Source organism: Chiroxiphia lanceolata, chromosome 1 (genome assembly GCF_009829145.1).
Source record: "Chiroxiphia lanceolata isolate bChiLan1 chromosome 1, bChiLan1.pri, whole genome shotgun sequence".
In the NCBI taxonomy this organism is placed as follows: Eukaryota; Metazoa; Chordata; class Aves; order Passeriformes; family Pipridae; genus Chiroxiphia; species Chiroxiphia lanceolata.
Window position 1 is genome coordinate 145,719,727 of NC_045637.1, and position 18,751 is coordinate 145,738,477.

The window sequence follows — 18,751 nt, forward strand, 5'->3', positions numbered from 1 at the left end:
CACCCTCTTGAACAATGAATGACTAGTGAGGTTCAGCTGTGATAAGGGAATTTCCACATGGAACTGCAAAGTTTTGTATCTTGGCCATTTGTGCTCTTTGCCTTTGTTAAAAGCAATGTAATTTTTCTTGTTCTGCAGAATTGCTTTTAATTACTTTAATCAGTTGCTGGTCACATGGTCCTCAACTGCAACGTTTGCACCTAACTTTAGTTGGACTTGCTGAAAATGTCACAGTTTGTGTTACTCTGAATGGAGAATACAGTACGAAGTGAACCTACTCGTGAAAAGGTAGCCCTGAACAGCTACAGGACTGTCCCTTGATGGGACTCCAAGAAGGCAGTGTTTCAGTCTATCTGATATCCATGACATTTAACCTGAACATTCCTATTTAACTTTAGAAATCTTGCTCTGTCTCATCAAGGTGCTGTAAGAGACAAATATTTTGAAACTTCTGAGAGGTCATCCAAGAAACTGAGGAAAGAGGAAAATCTGTATTCTTGCTATTACTGAGCTACAAAACAAAGGGAGAATTGCCCTCAAAAACCTGTGGACAGAGCACAAAGCTAATTTATTAGTAGATTAATCAAAAATATGCTATCTTTGTACCCATCAATAAACTGTGCTGATTGCTAACATTATAGCAGCACTCACCTGCTCATTGCTGGTGGAAGAGATACTTGACTCTGCCTCCTCTTCCCCTTTATCCTCATTCTTTGATTTCCAGAATCTCCCCTCACGAAGAAAACGCTGGTGCAGTTCCAGCTCATCACAGGCCTTCTTCCACCCCATACTGCGTTTCACGTGCAGCCGATGGATGTTAACTGTGATATCTTGGATGTTTTCAGAGGGGATCCAGGCCCTTTTGAATTCACATTATGAACAGGTTCAAAAACATTTAATACAGATGAAGGCTTTTGACCTGAGAAACTGACTTTAAAAGCAGTTTTTCACAGTGGCCAATCACTGACAATTCCTTTTTACTCAGACTTTTTTTTTAAATTCAAGACATTTGAAAAAAAAAAAAAAAAGGACTGCTTAATAACAAAATGTCTACTGACAGACATTTTTGTTTGTATAAATACTCATTAGCTGTGGGTGCTATGGGTGAAAGTCTCTCTCAGTTTTGATGAGCCACAAACCTCCCCCAGCACCAACAGCAGTCAAATCTCCTACCTGTTCTCTTGCTAAATGCCCTGAGTCAGACAGAAACATCTTTGCTGGAGGCTTATATGTTAATTCAATTTAGCTCTTGACCTCTTTGCTAAAACTGTCAAGGAATGTACCAACTTATCACCTTAAATAGAGACACTTTGCAGTTTGGGCCCCAGACTATCAGGATTGAACTTTTGTGGGGACTGTCATGCTCTTTTGGACTGAATTCATGCCAGTGACTTGGTTCCAAAGTTACTTTGTCCTCTTAAATACGTTCAGAGTCCTCACAGAGTTAGATGGGCAGCTCTTGACATTTTGAAAGGTTATACCAAGCACCCAGCAACATTGGACATTAAAGAAAAAGAATCACTGCCATGCACATCTGCCTAATAGAGTAAATACTGTAACAAATTAAATGTTTGTGGACAGATTCTTAATTCTTGCAAGATAAATTTTATTTCACTGAACTCAAAGAAACAATGCCAACTTACATCACCCAGAAATTCATCCTTTTACCCCAGTCCAGTAACTAAGCAATGGCACTCTAGTTAAATGTACTTTGCCTTTTGTATCAGCACACATTTAAGAACTTGCAAGGTGTCAGGTTACTGTATTAAGTAGTTTTAAACAGTGTGAACTTAAAGCCAGAATTACTAAGGAAATAAACTGTATTTGCAAACAAATTCAAGGTAAATCATCCTGTGATTGAGAAGGAAAAAATTAAGATTCTTTACCCACTTTTTGACTATGAGAAACTCTTAGTAGTTGATCTAACAAGTGAAAACGTTATATACTGTTCAAGTTACACTAAAAGCAATTTAAATAACCAGTCTCATAAAATACTGTTACAGAATTGTCTAGGACCTTTGTGGATGCACCAAAATATACCACCTCCCCAACAACCATGAATTACATTCCAAATATCTCCTTTCTTCACATTATAGGCATATAAATAAAACAGAAAACAAAATGAGTGTATCCACTGTAGTAACACTACTATAACCCTCCCCAAATGCTGAACAAATGACTACAGATGGAAGTAAAAGCTGATCTCTAAGAGTGACGTTTCCAATGTAAAGAGTGACTCTGAAATTGCAAACTGGCTCACAGCAGGAGCTCTGTCAATGTTCTAGCAGTGAGACACAAACATTTGTGATGTATATTATGTTACTAAAACACAAAATTGCAGTGTATCATCTGCTCAGACGAGAAATTGCACAAAGTCAATACTGCTGGTAGTAAGAGTACATTTCTGTCCAGTTTTCACCTTGGCCTGGATTAGCAGGCTGACACTGATTTGAAGAAACAGTTGAAGTTCACTTGCTGTCTTTAATTAAAATGGCATTAAGTAACATCCCTATGGCAACTGTGGAAAGGGAATCTCTGAGCCATTTGGACACTTTGGATGTGTTAGACTGAAATTTAAATTTTCTGAAACAATTATGGCAAGTATTCAATCTTTCTAATGTTGGCAACTAACTAAGCCAGGATTTACAACATGATAGATGAGATAAATTCTTTTAAGTAATGTTTATGAAAAGCAACACGTGGAATTAAAAAATTACCTTTGGTGGTGATGGCCAAAAAAGCGAACATCAACTTGATTGTCCTCTTTCTGCATGACTTTGGCTGGCCAAAACCCAAAGCCTTTCATTTTGGCCCAGACCAACTCATGATTAGGTATCTGGAAAAAATGTTGTACTTATTATTGGATATGAAACATTATATTGATATCACCCACAAATATTTTGCTGTAATACTATGCTGGTATCTTAAGAATATTTTTGCTGTTTATGTCTAGAGCTATTTTCATTTTTATCTTCTTACAATACATATTTCCCTGTTAGATAAATTCCTTGGATCAAAGTAAAAAAAAAAATTTAAAAAAATCAAAGTCTAAAAAGGGTATAACCGTCTATTGAAAACAGAGATCTTAGCCTAGAAATTCAACTTGTCTTTATAGATTCATTCAGGAGTAAAGTTTTATTTCTGTAAGCTCCTTATTTTCTTGTGAAACTGTTGTAACTGGCTGATATCCAAGTTTTATAACCTATATTGTTAGAGCTTCGAACTTCAATCAACACTTCACTTGTGTAAAATATCTAGGCTTACAGAGTCTTAACCATGCTTTTGAAACAAGCTCACTGAAATGGAATATTCAGAGCGTTAATGACACCAAAACTGCAGGCTTTTATACAGAAGAGCAAACAAATAAGAATCTGTGTCAGCAACATACACAAGGATAGCAGAACCAATTGTCAGGTCGCGCATTTGACAAATAGAAACAGTTCTTGCAAAGCTGCAGTTCATCCAGCTGAAAAAGAAAAAAAAGGTAAATAAGCCAAACAAATCCTATTTATGTGACTCCAGTAGTATCCCTCTCTCTTAAGCAGTAAATTGTTTCAGCCCTGCCTGCTAATTTGGTGGAGTTACTTCTGTCCATGCAAACTAGAGGTGTGAAACTTAAGGTGGGCTGTGAGAGGATGAAAGACAAGCTGCAGAAACATTATCCATGTTTCAGAAAACCCAGGCAGAGGAAGGAGACTAATTGACACATTAATGATCTATTATAGATGAAATGCAAAGAATAGTTCTTAAAATTCATCAACTATTTAAAGTACATTGTGAAAGAATTAATTCAACTGTTCAAAAGGAGAAAGTGTGCCAGCTCCCCTAGCTTTATTTTTTTGTCTCCTCTGAATGTTGAGGAAGTGCCAATTACAGAATTTAGCAGAAATCTCACCTCAGGTTCAATTTATATTACCAAGTACAATTATTTCTAGTCCAATTATATATTATTCGATTATTTTCAAAACTAAAATCTGAATATCAGTATTTTTAAAATTTTAGTCTAGTTGCCCAGAAAAAAAAAAAAAAAAGCAAACCAAAGAAAGAGGAATTCTGAATCAGCTATTAGACAGCTTGGAGAAAAATCGTAACAAATTTCACACTATTTTTATTTTTATTTTTATAATATGAAGAATTATTTTCTTAGATTCTGAAATGAAAATCAAGCATCTTGGCTACATCTTGGTTACTTGGTAGTACTTACTTCATGACATGTGTCTTTGTAAAGCATCCTTGCTATATCAGCTTGTTCACTGTCCGCTATAAATTAAAAATAGATGGTATGAACAGTCACAGTATGATCACAGTGCTCACGAAGATTTGCAGCTGTCATTGTTGTGACTTTCACTATAATTGTCGTGCTTGAGAATACAAAACATAATTTAATCACTTGGACAGCCCTTCTATTTAAAATTTTCTAACAATCAGTTCAATATTTGTTTTCTGTTTCATATTTATATGCAAAAATGCCGCTTTTACACTGAACAATACAAGTACACATCTGAGGAGCAGCAGCAGGGAGACACAGTTGCTTTTAATATGGATCCAGTTTCTTTCTCTGCTAGTGTCTTAATGACACACTGCAGTTGTCCTAAAACATGGCTCTCTGCTATCACCACTCAATGGGAACACAGGTACAGTCACATAAGTACCTCTGCTCTGAGTAATGTTTCACATACTATTTATCACTATGTGATTCCCTTCACCCCTGTGCTTTCCTCTATTACCATATTCACATCTCTCCCTACTAACCACAGTCCGAATCTCCTGGTGCTGCAAACAGACTAGTCCCACCCTCCTCCCACAGCTTCCCTGATGGGGGCCATGTCTGCAGGGGGGAACCACATCCTTCCTGAAATGGCTCTGGAAAACCTTGTCACAGGACTTGGCTATAGTTTCTGGACATGGTGGTGGTGTTTTTCCTATTTGATGGCTGTACCTCCACACACTGCACCAGCAGCACGCTTCTAGTGAGGATGTAGCTATATTTGCTGTCACAATAAGGCAGATACTGCCCAAAAGTAAAAGAAGTATGTGCCTATAGTACATGTTTTTGCTGCTACACCACATCAGAGATCAGTCTCTTTCTACCCTAGCACAACAGATGTATATTGGCAAAAATCCACAGTATAGACTGACTTAGGCTGCATAAGAAACAGGATGGCAAAGGTGCAAATTGCCATTGAGAGGTTTAGCCAGAGAGAAGGAGAATAGTTCTGTAGTAGATGGGCCAGAAAAGATCCTGCAAGGTCCTCTTGGAGCTTACTTTGTTTTTAAAGGGTTCTCAAATGACCTCATCCACACTTAAGACTATCTAATACCAAGTTCCATCCTGAACTTGTGAGTTTCCTACAAATAAAGACAAAGGAAACAAAGCAAGCAGTAAATGTAGTATTTTACCTCCATAAAAAATCACCGTGTTGTGTAGAAGCAGTTGAGCATCTGCTTTGAACTCCTCATAGCTCCTGTACTTTCCTTCATTTACTTTCTACACAAAAGAAAACACAGCACCGTGAAAAAACTGTAAAAGTGCTCTACCTGTTTAATGCAGAGAAGCTTTCACAGGAATCTGCATTATGCAACACAGATCAGACACTGCCTTTCCTGCATACAGGAGTACTTACAACTCTTTGACATGGTTTGTTAGTACCTGAGCATTGGCTGCATCGGACCCTTTATGCAATGCCCAGAAGTAAAATAGATTCTTTAACACTTGACCAAGTTTAAAAAATATTTTCTTGGTTATAACAGGGTGAATCCGGAGTAGCTTCAGCATAAGGTATGGCCCAGAACATTTGTTCAAATTAAAATATATTCCCTTAGGAGAACATTTTGTACCTTAAAATACCAACTAGTTTCAACTGCCTTTAAACTTCCAGGATCTTCACTTGACAGCCAGTGTTTTCTGATGAAAGCTGATTCTCCAAACTCATAACAAATGCCTACAAGGAGTCATGCAATTCATTTTCCTAGTCTGGTCTTTTGTCTGATATGGAATGCAGTGGTTTCAGTTGTGCTCTGTCAAGAACTCCTATGAGAATTCTAATTATCAAACAAAATATCATCTATTTATAGGGTGTTATCAAGGCCAAAGGACCTTCTGTGGAAGCAGGAGAAGGTGACAGAGTGAAAGGAAGGCCTGACTTATTTTCAGGCTCAACCAGTGTTGCCAGTACTTCAAGCCAGGCAGTAGTGTTGGTCTCCAAAACTGTCAGTGAAACTATTGTTTATTCATGTGTTTCTATAATAAAACAAAGGCTTTTCACATCTCTGGTTGTAAGGGGCAAGATATACCCCAGCACTGCATAGTAATCCAGTTCTAGCAATGAGTAAAGATGAATATGCTGTTCATTTTGGTCATGTGCAGTTGATTTATATGAGTCATGATCAGACCTTTCTTTCAGACAAAAGGGACAACATACTTACTAGTACTTTATTTTTGGAACAATTAATGCAAAACAGATGTTTTGAGTGAGTCTTGTTTTTTCATGATCAACAAAATGATTGGTTCTTTATGAATCATTTGGATGCTTATAAATTTGACACCTACACAAGGGCATAATGACTGAAATTGGAACCTGGTCAAAAACATTGGGCCAGATGTGCAAACATAGGCACTTGAGTCCATATTCAGTCATTTAGCTAAAGGTACTTTATCTAAAGATTTTAGCTACCTAGAGCTCCTAATAAAACCTTAGGACAAAAGGACTTGAGGATACTCTATGTCTGAAAAATAGGCACCACTCAAAATGGTTTTACTCAGTTACCTATTTAAGAGGAAAAGACTGAAATGCTAAGCTGCCATATCCAATGCTGGATACAATACTGAAATACTGATCATAAAGAGAATTAAACAGGATTAGTACTTTAGTCATGAAGGAATTTTTAGTCCTTCACTGTTAAAAGATGCCATAAGCAGTGTGGAAGTTAGAAAGCAAGTCACTCTACCTCCTGTATAGTAGGAACATCAACAGCTGAGTGCACCAGCCTTCGGTACATTGGGTGTTTGTTGTCTTTCCCTTTCTTGTTTAGATCTATAGCCTGAAAGGACCATGAGACAGTGTATGTTATTGCATTTAGAATCTGCTTAAAACACAAAAGGATTAGAAAATGCAATAGTTTGGACTGTTTCAGGTGGGGACTACACAAGGCCAAACTGGGGATCCACAGTCTGGCAGATCACATGTGTCTCAAACCTGAAAAATGTCCATTTCAGAGGAGCCACAGGCCCAAAGCATAACCTGCTCTTGCCAAAATTATAGTAATCCGAGCAATAAGCATATGTTGAAATACACACACCACTTATGACAAGGGAAATAAAAAACTCCTTGTTGTAGCCCTCCTCCCTGCACAGTCACCCGTGGGTAACCTTAATGCATCCTCTCCAGTGCACTGAATAAACTTCCCTGTTTCAGACTTACCCGCTCCTTCATACGAGAGACTATGAATCGCAGGTATGTGCTCATCTCTTGTTTACTTGTGTTTTTCTTCTTGATACTCTGCCAAAGAAAAACAGGATCATATTATTATTTTAAACTTGACTTCAAAACTCATCCAATAAAAATTTTCTCTGCATTAACACATAATTCAGAAAGGTAACTTTGAATCACATAACGCACAACTTTTTAGGGAAAATCTTTTCTGGGAAATTAGTAACACTGAGATGTCACAACAACTATATATGTTGCTTTGAATTATGTCTGGGCTGAGGACTTCAACTACAGAAGAATTACAAGTTTTATTTCCACTTGTATCCATTATAGTTTGTCAAAACCTCTCGTAAAAAAAGTGTCTAATTAGAATAAAGCAATAAAGAAAGGCATTTTAGGGAGCAGCTTAAAATTTATTTAATGGTCTTTTTATTATCAAGGCATAAATATTTTCAGTAAAATAAGAAATAATTTAAAAAATAATATCCTGTACCATCTACAAATTATGTGCTTACTAAGCAAAACGACACCATCTGGAAGGAAGTCAAATCGGTTCTAGCCAGTAGAAACTCAGAGCACTTTTTACTGCTCAAGAAACATAGCAGTTGTGGATTTTTGTGGTTCTTCCTTCACAAAATCTAATCCAGATTCTGGAACATGGATCACTACTTTTTAGCAGTTCAGGATTCAGAGCTTTTTCCCTCTCAGTTTAGTATATAAATTAATCTCTACCCTTCAAAGTCCATAAAGTCCATCCAGGCTAGTGGGAAGCCCTGCATACAGAAAACATGCTTCTTAAGAGAAGGTGGCTGTCTGCAAATGCCTAATGTGCTCTTAAAAACCAGCCTTTCCAATTCCAGATCACAGCAGCTGTGCACAGTTCTGCATGGCCTTACAACAGCTGGCTGATATGTGCTGTGTCCTCCTTGCTTTTACCTACAGTACTCTCCAAAACAAAATTACAGTGAAACAACAGCATGGGTTCCAGGTTTGTTACCCTGAAGTGTTTCTAACTGCTCACATCTCTTGCAAGGCATTTACTCCTCCTCAGACCTCACACTGAGTGCCAAGCTGAGTTCTCCCCTTTTCATGCCTCACATCACCACCTGCGTGTAAACTGTGTAGACTAAACCGGCTCAGTTACATGTCCATCCTCAAAATCTGATGGTCTTTAGCAAGATCCACCTAATTGTGCAGATGACTGTTGCTTAGGAAACACAAGAAAAAAGAGAATCCATGTTCTAATAGGTAACTAAGAGAGGTATGAGGCTTAAGAATTATCGATCACTAGAAGTGTGCTATTTTTCATTGAATTACTTATATATGACTCTGAACATATAGAGGGAGCACACACATCAAGTACAGAGCAACTACTTTTATATATTTACTTGGCAAGAGTAAAAATTACACATTAATGCAAAAAAAAAATTGATAGGATTTGGCTGTGTCTCCTCTGTTTATATTCCTTCTGCAAGACACTGAAGATACTGAAAATCACTGGCCATGTCCTGTGGTTTCAAAGGTGCAACCTATATATCTCAGGATTGTACTGACTGCCTCTTTCTTAAAACAAAATTGTGCACAGCACTACCTGAGAAGATGTTTATTTAACTAACAGCAATTTGAATCATTACAAACTGTGCTGAAATAGCAGTTCAGTCAGGAACCTACTTAGATACTACAATATGCGTAACAACACTATAGCTTTCTCCTGACTACCACTGTTGAGTAAAACTCACTGTTGTGGAAAGGGCCAGCCCTAGGTATTTCTAATACCTACAGTTCCTTTAAGCATTATTTTCATAATACTAATGATTGCCTGACCTTCCTTTCAAATTCTGGACTGAGACATAATTTTATCCAGCCCCATATATCTGAATCACCTTCTGTATATTCATGTTTGACTCTGACTGCCATAAGAAGGTGTATTCTGCTGGAATTCAAATCACCTATTCGGTTTCTCATAGACCAACATTGTTACTGCAAATGAAAACCCAAATGTGCATTAAATTATCTGCATTATGAAATGCTGCTGTCATTTTGTCATTTCAGGCACCAGAGTGCTGTATGCTTGCTAATGACACAGCATTTTAAGAGACTGAAACTTATAAGAACACAATAAAACTCACTTGCACTGCCTAGTCCTTCTACATCTCTTTTTCTGACATGGTTCTTAATTTATTATCCTTTGAATTCATGTGAACCATTTTTCATGCCCTGCTGGGCAAGACAGTTTGTAAGAGACTGTGTTGAGATAGATGGTTTACAGTCTTATCCTTCAGATCATAAGAAAAGATAGATAGCTGACTTTGTATCATTATTGATGTCAGCAATTAATATCATCTTAAGCACCAATAAAAATGATATAATTAACTTGCCAATTCAGGCAAACTTGAATTTCTCCACTTTTCCTTCAATTCCCTACCCTGACTTATTTTAAGAAAAATTTGATCTCCACGTTTCTGTACTAAATTTTGAAAGATAATAAATTTAGGGAATTGGAGCCTATGAGCCAGTAAAATGTCTTTTTATGGCAAGGTTGCTCACCCTTTGTAGAAAGCCAGTTATATTCCAACCTCCTCATTCACTTTTCAACAAAGATTAGCCATTTAGGAGGTACCATTCACACATTCTTTGGAAGTTATAATGTAAAATGTGTAATTAAATTAAAAAAAATAAAAAAACTTCTTCTTTTTATTTTGAAGACTTTCAGCATTCTCAGAGAAGTCAACCTAGAACCTCTCAAAGCAAGAAAATAGATACTACTAGATGGGGACTATATTTCGCATAAAACCAATTTACATTGCTCTGACACGACAATATACCCACTTTAAAGTCCCTTTATTCAGAGTGATATATAAGCAAGTATAAATGAAAATTAGGTCTTCTAATTTCCTACTTTCAGGAAATAAAAATAATGATAGAATCTGATAGAATCTCTAAAAGTGGGGAGATCCACTGTGTATCTTCTCCCACAGATCTACTGTGTCAGATCTTAGTCAGATCTACTAAGATACGCTACTGCAAACCTTGTTTAAGTTCAAGTTTCTTTCAAGGAGATTGCTAAGATTCAATCCAGCTCCCAAAATATTATCAGGATTCTTATACTTGTAGATAGCCTATTTTTGGGATATATTATCTTAATATAGGACTGTGCTGGGTCTGGCCGGGATGAAGTTAATTGTCTTCACAGCAGCTCATACGGTGTTGTAATTTAGATTTGTGACCAAAACAGTGTTGATAACACATGGGTGTTTTGGCTCTTGTTGAACAGTGTTTGAACAGTGCCAAGGCCTCAGCAGTTTCTCACTCTGCCCCCACAGTGGATAGACTGGGGGGTACACAAGAAGCTGGGAGAAGACACAACCAGGCAGATAACCTGAACTAACCAAAGAGATATTCCAGGCCAAATAATGTCATGCTCAGCAACAGAAAGGGACAGGAGGGGTTTAGCCATCTTTAGCTCAGGAACAGTCCATCCTTGGAGGTGGGGAGTGATTGCTTTTGCATTACTTTTGTTTTATTTCTCTCTTTTCTTCCATTCCTTCACTTATTTAACAATTTTTACCTCAATCAAAAAGTTTTCTTCCTTTTCTCTTTCTCTGTCCCGCTGGGAATTGGGGACACGTGAGTGCTTAGCTGCCTATTGGGGTTAACCCACAACATGGACAATTCCTAAGTCACACGAACTTTTTTGAGAAATCTGCAAATCTTCTGCTTTGAATCAAGGTAAACTGAAAGGCTGGTCAGGCATACATGTTTACATAAGGGATGTAGGAGTGAAGTAATAACGTTCACAATAGCAATCCTCATGTAGAAGATTAATGAGATCTGGTAGGTGAAAGGCCAAGGCTGCAATCTAACTCTTTGCTTGTGGGTGCAGGAAATACCTTATATATGCCCTATTCTCTGCAGCACATCTGTTTCTTAGAAGCTGGTACCTGAGGGTTGGATTGACATTGCTCTTTATATTCAATATTCTAGATTAGTAATAGTACCTAGCTGTTAAAGAGGGTAGCAACACTGTGCAGGTGTGACTTATTTAGCAATTCTGGCATGCTTATAATGCAGGAATTCACTGGAAGACTTTACAAACCACACAAGGTTAGCAGCAGCTAGGGGCACTGCCAAGAAACACTCCATCCTGCAGTAGCACCAGTTATGATGGAAGTGAGTAAGCCCTGCACCCTGAGTTACCACATAGCTCCCAACTCCCAGGGTGACAATGGTCACAATGCTGCAGCTGCTGCAATCTTTCACTTGGAGAGAAAAAAATAGAAAAACTCTAAGAAATCCAAGGTGTCAGTGCCAGCATTCTGTCTAGCTGTAAGCATTTAAATTACATTTTCTCCATGGAAAGAGGTTTCCGTTTCCCTATAATCTCCCATTAATGAATATTTTTTCCCTTCCTCTTTCACCTGTCCTGTGTATACACACATCAAAGAGCTGCATTTCAGCTCAGTGATGATGTGAGGGCTGCTCAATGACAGATACATGTTTCTAAGGGACCAGTTTCATTTTCAGAAGCAATTCACGTTTCCAGGGGGTCTATATGCAGAGGGGAATTATGTGCATGAGTCTAACATATATTCACCACTGCTCTTTAGTGCTTTACACATTGGCCCTTGGATTTTTTTAGGGCTTAAATTTCCAGAGGAATTTGGTGCTACATATGGAAAGCTTTACTGCTCTACCGCCCTCTCAAACTTCCAACCCTCAGGTCCTCGGGTTTCCTGTACCATTAAGAAAGGTATGCAGGCACATGGAATGGGTCTCAGAGCAATCAATGTGCCCTGTGCTCTAAGTACAGTACAGAAAAGCTTCTGCATGAGCAAAATACGGCCTAAGACTTGCCTCTTTCAAGATCATATGGAGTTAAATTAGAATATTCAAAGCATCAGGTCTTTTGGCAATGTTACAGCTGAATCCACAAATTGATTTCTACTTGTATGGTGCATTAAGCCCTTTCTGAATATGAAGCATCATATGAATTAAATATGCTTTTATGTGCACAAAGAAGGTGGTAGGAGACTCTTTAAGCAGAGGTTTCCCAGTTTTCTCACTGCTGTGGACAAATTCCTTTGTACTTTATTAAGTACGTCCTGTGCAGTGCCCTGTTTTGCCAGCTCCCTGAACTACTCAGGGGTGTGTGGGAGGGACCTGCTGAGGATTAACACCTCCTCAGGTGTGGGCTCTGTGCACTGAACCATGTGGTGCTAATATTGGTCCTATACTAGGACTTGCCTTTACCCATCAATCCATGACTATTATTTGAGTGATCACGCCAAATCTTGTTCCAGGAATGTTTCATCATACAGTTATCTAACAAACTCCTACCATAACACCCCATAAAGTAAGTTATATCCTTCCTTCCTTCCTTGTATTTTACAGTAACCACCTTGACTGACAGCTCCTACCAAACACCCCCTATCCAAGCACTTGAGCTACTTCACATAAATGACCTCCATCTTTCTGTGCTTCTAACTTCCTACTGTTTGTCATTCTCACTTGTCAGATTTTGTCTGAAGTTGATTGTCAACTGCATAATGGTGTATTTTTATGTACTCTATGAAATGCTAGTAACAGTACCAGAACTCAGAAATAGCCTATTTATAGAATACTTATCAGCACAGCATTTAAGATCTTAAGCTCTATAGATTACTTTAGTCTCATATGTATAAACCCCAGTAATATTGAAACACCTGCTATGATACGTAAATTGGTTATAAGTCCTTGCAAAACACATGCATGGAAGACCAATCTCTGATCAGATGATTGTACAAAATTTAAGAGTCAAATGAAACCATATGAATATTTCTTTATTTTTGTTTAACAAATCAAAGTCTTTTTCTCTGGGACAAACTATATATCAACATGTTTAATATTGCCTTTCTATAAAATTATTTTAAAATTTGAATTTTTAGAAAATAATAGTCAGTTACACCAATGTGTCAATATTCTTCTATTCAGAATTTTGTATATATCTATTTCCCCTCCCAAAAAATCACTAGCATTTTTACAGTACTTTATGTGGGTTTTAAGTGCTAAATTAACAGCTGAAGAAAATTAATTTCCTTCTTTCATCTCATCTAAGAGCAGCAATAAATGTGTAAGTCTCCTACATCCTTCAGAGACCAAGTTGACTAACCCTGTCTTGAATGGACCACTCCAGTACTGGGGAATGTAGTCTCTAAGCTCATTCAATATTAAGAGCTTCTCTTGTGACCTGTCTACCAGGAATTTTGCTGATAATACCAATTTATTTCACTTAAGACAATGATTAGTCAACAGTCAGGGAAAAATTTCAATCACTGCAATGTGGTTTGAATTGAACTTTTTTGACTTTTGACCCTTGCTGAGAGTTACACAGGGTACAAAAATATTCAGAACGGTACCGCCAAGTTAAAAAAAATAAAAAAAGCAGCAAGGAACTGGACATTTTTCTTTATGGATGAAGAAAAACTACCAGCAAGGAAACAGAGTTCAGAACAAGGTTTACAAGGGATTTTAAAAAACATTATGGGAGAAAAAATATTTTAAAGTTATGAACAAATCCTTGGCAATGTCCTTTATAAAATGTTTCTGAGTATTCAAGTGGGTAAGATAAAGCTGCACAGGTTGATCAAACTAATACAACCAGCATTTGTGAAATAAATAATCCAGAGGCTTGCTGACCTTGGCAGCTTTACAGAAGCAATATTTACATAAGAATGAAGTGTTCTTAGATTATTTCTCCCAATATATTCAGTTTTAAACATACTTTTACTTCGCCATTGTAAAGAGCTTTGAAATCCTCAATGAAAAGCCCTGTGTCCAGTTATGAGAATTAGGTATGAAAAGATATGTATCTCTTTGTCCCAGCTATCACTTTTCTTGAACGTACATATTTACTGCTGACAATGCAAAGTAAATCCTGTTGTCCTTATGCAAGATAGTTAAGCTCCTCTGGACAGCAGCCACATTACCAGTTTTTTGAATATAGGCCACTCTCTTGCTCTTAACATGAAATTAGAGCAGTCATTTCCTAGGAGGGTGGGGAGAAAGTAGCAAAAAAATACTGAAGCCTGACACAAGGATGCTAACTCCCACGCTTACAGGGACTGTGCAAGCCTGCTTAGTCTAAGTTTGCAGAATTAGGGCTTGATGTGATTTGAATTAACTACAAGAAAAACAGAAGCTGCTGGCACAGGGGGAGAAAGGATGCCATGGCACTCATAATGGCAACATTCACAAAAATAGGTTGATCATCACCTGAGGCACTAAGCTAGTCAAAGACCTCTGGGGTAGGTAGTATTTAAGAGTCCCCAAAACCTCTCCTTAGCCTTTGTATAATGAAAAGGGAACCAATATAAAGAAAGTCAGACACAGAGCACATGGTCTGAGTTTCACAGGATTTTTTTCAAGGTAAACATTTATTTAATATCATTGCCATAAAGGACTTCAAGGCTTCAAGATGAAAATCAAACTGTTCTTAAAACCGACATATTGATGCATATCTCATGCAATGATTCAGCATTTCCACTCTGATGACATCCATGTTACAATATAAATGTTATAAAAGCTACCTCCTATACAAGGTGGCATACACCATTTACATTCCCTATTCTCACCAGGTGTGATCTAAAATTACTGGCAAACTAGAATGGAGACTGGATCCAGTTTATCGAATATTAACTATTTATAAGAACTATCAATATGCATTATGAGAACCAACAATTATTAAAAAAATTTATTTAAAAATTTGAAAGTAATTTATCTATATATGGTCATTCTTTGTTTTTCACAGAGGGAATATTGTTAGCTAAATTAAAGGCTAGCAATTAAATGTGGAGAGATAGAGTACATGTCTCTATTCTTAACTGTTTTTTCCTGCCGCTACTTCTTTTTCATTCCTTTCAACCTCCTTGAGGCAGGCTATTTTTTGCTATTTCCTGAGAGCTCTCTATCAGAGGCAACAGGCAACAGGTTTTTTACCACTGGCTCTGAGGTAACACCAGTCAAAAAGTGGTCTTTTGAGACAAAACAATCCACGTGTTTTCAACAACTGCTTCTCCACACACTATGAAGTACCCGAACCCTTACATTCCTTGCACCACAGATCATCTGAAGGTGAGTCTGCTGCTCTACACTAGATCTAAGCTTTTAGCAAGGGAATTGGCTCTCCCTCCAGCAATCCTAGGCAGAGTAGAACTGGCAGTTTTATGCTTTTCTCTAGCAAGAATTTTATCTTAAACATTCATATGCATTATTCCCTCCACAGGAAGGGAGCCTAGCTCTGTAGGAAGCCTAATAATGTGCTCCATGGGAGGAGGTGACACAGAGATGACAACAGCAAGAAGTGTCTGGCTGGTTCATGGCCAGGTATCAGTAAGCACCATCCTGACTAGAATGTTTAGTCTTCTAATGACATGTAGACAACATATCTGCCCATTCTTGAAAAGTATATAAAAAATATTTTTTGCTGTCTCCCTACCATACTCATAAGAATAGCATTTTTAAAGAAAAAGCAAATAGATATGGATGCCATGAGTGAAATCCAGATTGACCTTTTTGCACCAACAGAATCCACATTATTAAATGAGAAGCAGGATTTCACTCAGTATCTTTTGACACTGCTCTCATCAGCAACATGATTGTGACTTTATGAGGTAAAATATTATTCCAATAAAATATTCAGAATGCAGTCGTCAAAATGCAAAAAAAAGTTACATTATGATTCATTAAAATGATGTTAAGTAAAAACAGTAGCATCTTATACAGCAAGTTGTTTACTCGTTGAAGATTTCCACTGCATTCACGCGTGGCAAACGTACGTACACACATTCCCACACAGTATACTCTGTGTGTTCAAATGCATAAGTAAAACTTGCTGGAGTCTTCAAAAATTACCATCTGCTACATGCACCACATTTTGGTATCTCTGTATAGATGCTCTAGGTAGGTACCATCATTTCAATATTCAGTTTTTTATCCATTAACCTGGCCAGACCATCTGGACACCTTAATGAATCTATTAATGAATATCAATCCTCTAATCAGCACATGAAATCTCATAGGTACTCACCCTGCAAACTGGGCACTGCCAGTGACTACTGCTGTCTCTAAGCCTGAACTCATCAGACAAACACTTGGAATGATACACACGAAAACACAGGTCACATATCAACACCTCTCCAGGCAAATGGCATTCAAAACAATACCAGTCATGATTTTCTGTTTCCCAGTCCTACAAAAAATACAAAATATTTTGGTATGACATTCTGTCAAAATCTGCAGGAACTAAGAACAAAATTGATATGTCTTGAAATCCAGCAGCAATTAGACATTATAAACATTTTAAGAAGTGTATAATGTTTAAAAAACAGGGGAAAACCTATATGCTTAAAGATCTTATCAATTTAATACACACTAACTCCAATAGAATATGAATGTCAAGTTTTAGTTTTTTTCAAGTGTCTGATTAGTAGCAATTTCAAATATGAGCTCTGTCCACAATGAAAAGTGGGTTTGTTTTCTACCTTTGTGTAAAACACTTGTTGACCTCTCCGTATGAGACTGCAAGCAAGAGTTTGTGCACCTCAACAGACCATACCTATTTCCTTGGACTACTTTCCTTGGTTTGATTGTTACAGTATATTTTCAACTGTAATTTTCTGAAGGGCAGTCCCTTACAGTCTTTATTCTCTTAAAACTGTCAACTTTTCAGCATCAAAGTGTTGAGTTACAAGAAATAAATGAAATCATGAACCAATTACTGCAAGAAATGTTTCTGCTAAGCAATCTCAATGCAATTCAAAAAATAGAAAATGTTTCACTTGCTGTGCTCAATAGCACTAGGCTCATTCCTGAAATGCTCTACAGAAGACAAAGGATATGGTTCTGCTGATGCACAGATGTCTTTAATATATTCCTCCTTGAAAATTCACCCCCAACGGCCAAATTCTGACCTTTGAAACATGTGCACAAGCTTTGCTGAAATAAATGAGAGCAACATGCATATAATTTGGAGGCAGAATTTTGCTCTAGGAATCTATAGTTCTAAAACCAAGTAGAATTGCCAGTGGCCACTGTTAAATGTTTATGTTTGTTATCTGAAATGCCACACTTTTCTGTACACTTAGAAGACAAAATAGCTGTCATATCTCAGACAAAACTCCAAATGCCTTTTCATGTCAAATGTCACTTTTCAATGGGTTCAGATCTCTGAAAAAATCACTCCTATTCTGCAATAAATTATCTTGATAAAAATCTGATCAAGCCATTTTTAATGTCATGTTGTAAAGGTGGAGTTAGCAACACCCACTGACTGCCGGAACTGGCATTTGTTCGATTGTCATTTTTCTGTGCCTGGGAACTACAGTCATTTCATTTAAGTCCTCGTGTGAAAGGTCTCCTCCAGCGTAGCAGCATAAGAAGTGCTACACAGAAGTGGCACTTCCAGTCCCTTGCACTGAAGAACAGCTGTGTTTTGTATCTAATCCATCTGACCAGAGCCCCCATGAACAGAAGAGATTTAGGGACAGCCTCAATCCAGACTGCCTACATTGAATTTTATATACCATGAATGTTGGATTGCAGGGGCAGCAAGTTAAGGGTGGAAAAAACATCCCTAACAACCTTTAACAAGTGATTTTTGAACTCAGAACTTTGCTCTCCTTTGTTGTGCAGATTAACAGTGTAACTTGACCTTTTATCATTTCTTCTCATTTAATGCAGTCTCCCTATTTAATTTTATTTGGCCAATTCTGTATATCTGAGGATGGCATAATAATACCACCACATATGGCTATAAAGAACACATTCTTGTTTTACCAAATCTTTCCCCTTCCAAATTCCAGTGGCAGTGTACTTTGGGAGCCCTTTCTTCAGGATATTTTAGAAACAACTAAAGATACTGCATTGTTGGTGCACTTGATTTGCCTGCAGACTGAGAAAAATCAGGATAAAGTATTGCTTTGTATTTCTTTCATATTCACTGTAATACATATCTTCTTTATGAAACAAACAAAAAAAAATCAGGTGGCAGTAAAGGGCCAATTAAACAAGAAAAAGAATCGGGTTTTGATTAAAGATCTATTCAGATAAAAATCAAACTGAGAAGACCTCAAGAGGTCCTAGAGCTTCACCACAGAATCACATTCCAGGATTCTTAATTTTTATTTGTACTAGTTACATATTTGCATCTCCCAGATATTCCATTGTTAAGAAATATGCTGGCAAAGAGATGTGGAATGTCATAAACATACGGAAATATACTCGCTGGCAAGAAAAATCATACACTCAAGCCAGAAACCATGACGTTAAATAAAACACCAGAAGAA

The 18,751-nt window shown here is 37.4% G+C and overlaps 1 protein-coding gene across 4 annotated transcripts in view; it reads right to left on the bottom strand.

Moving 5' to 3' along the window:
• The window catches only part of ZMYND11 (zinc finger MYND-type containing 11), a 105,313-nt gene that overhangs the window by 11,470 nt on the left and 75,092 nt on the right, over positions 1–18,751 (bottom strand). For 3 of the 4 annotated variants that reach the window (XM_032680427.1, XM_032680445.1, XM_032680436.1), the window contains 8 exons: positions 16,495–16,656; positions 7,422–7,499; positions 6,949–7,041; positions 5,401–5,488; positions 4,205–4,260; positions 3,389–3,466; positions 2,718–2,836; positions 652–859 (listed from right to left, as the gene is read on the bottom strand). In XM_032680427.1, coding sequence (XP_032536318.1) covers positions 652–859; positions 2,718–2,836; positions 3,389–3,466; positions 4,205–4,260; positions 5,401–5,488; positions 6,949–7,041; positions 7,422–7,499; positions 16,495–16,656 — 882 coding nt within the window. The remainder of the gene's footprint in view (positions 1–651; positions 860–2,717; positions 2,837–3,388; positions 3,467–4,204; positions 4,261–5,400; positions 5,489–6,948; positions 7,042–7,421; positions 7,500–16,494; positions 16,657–18,751) is intronic. The other variant, XM_032680454.1, reaches the window with a different exon arrangement.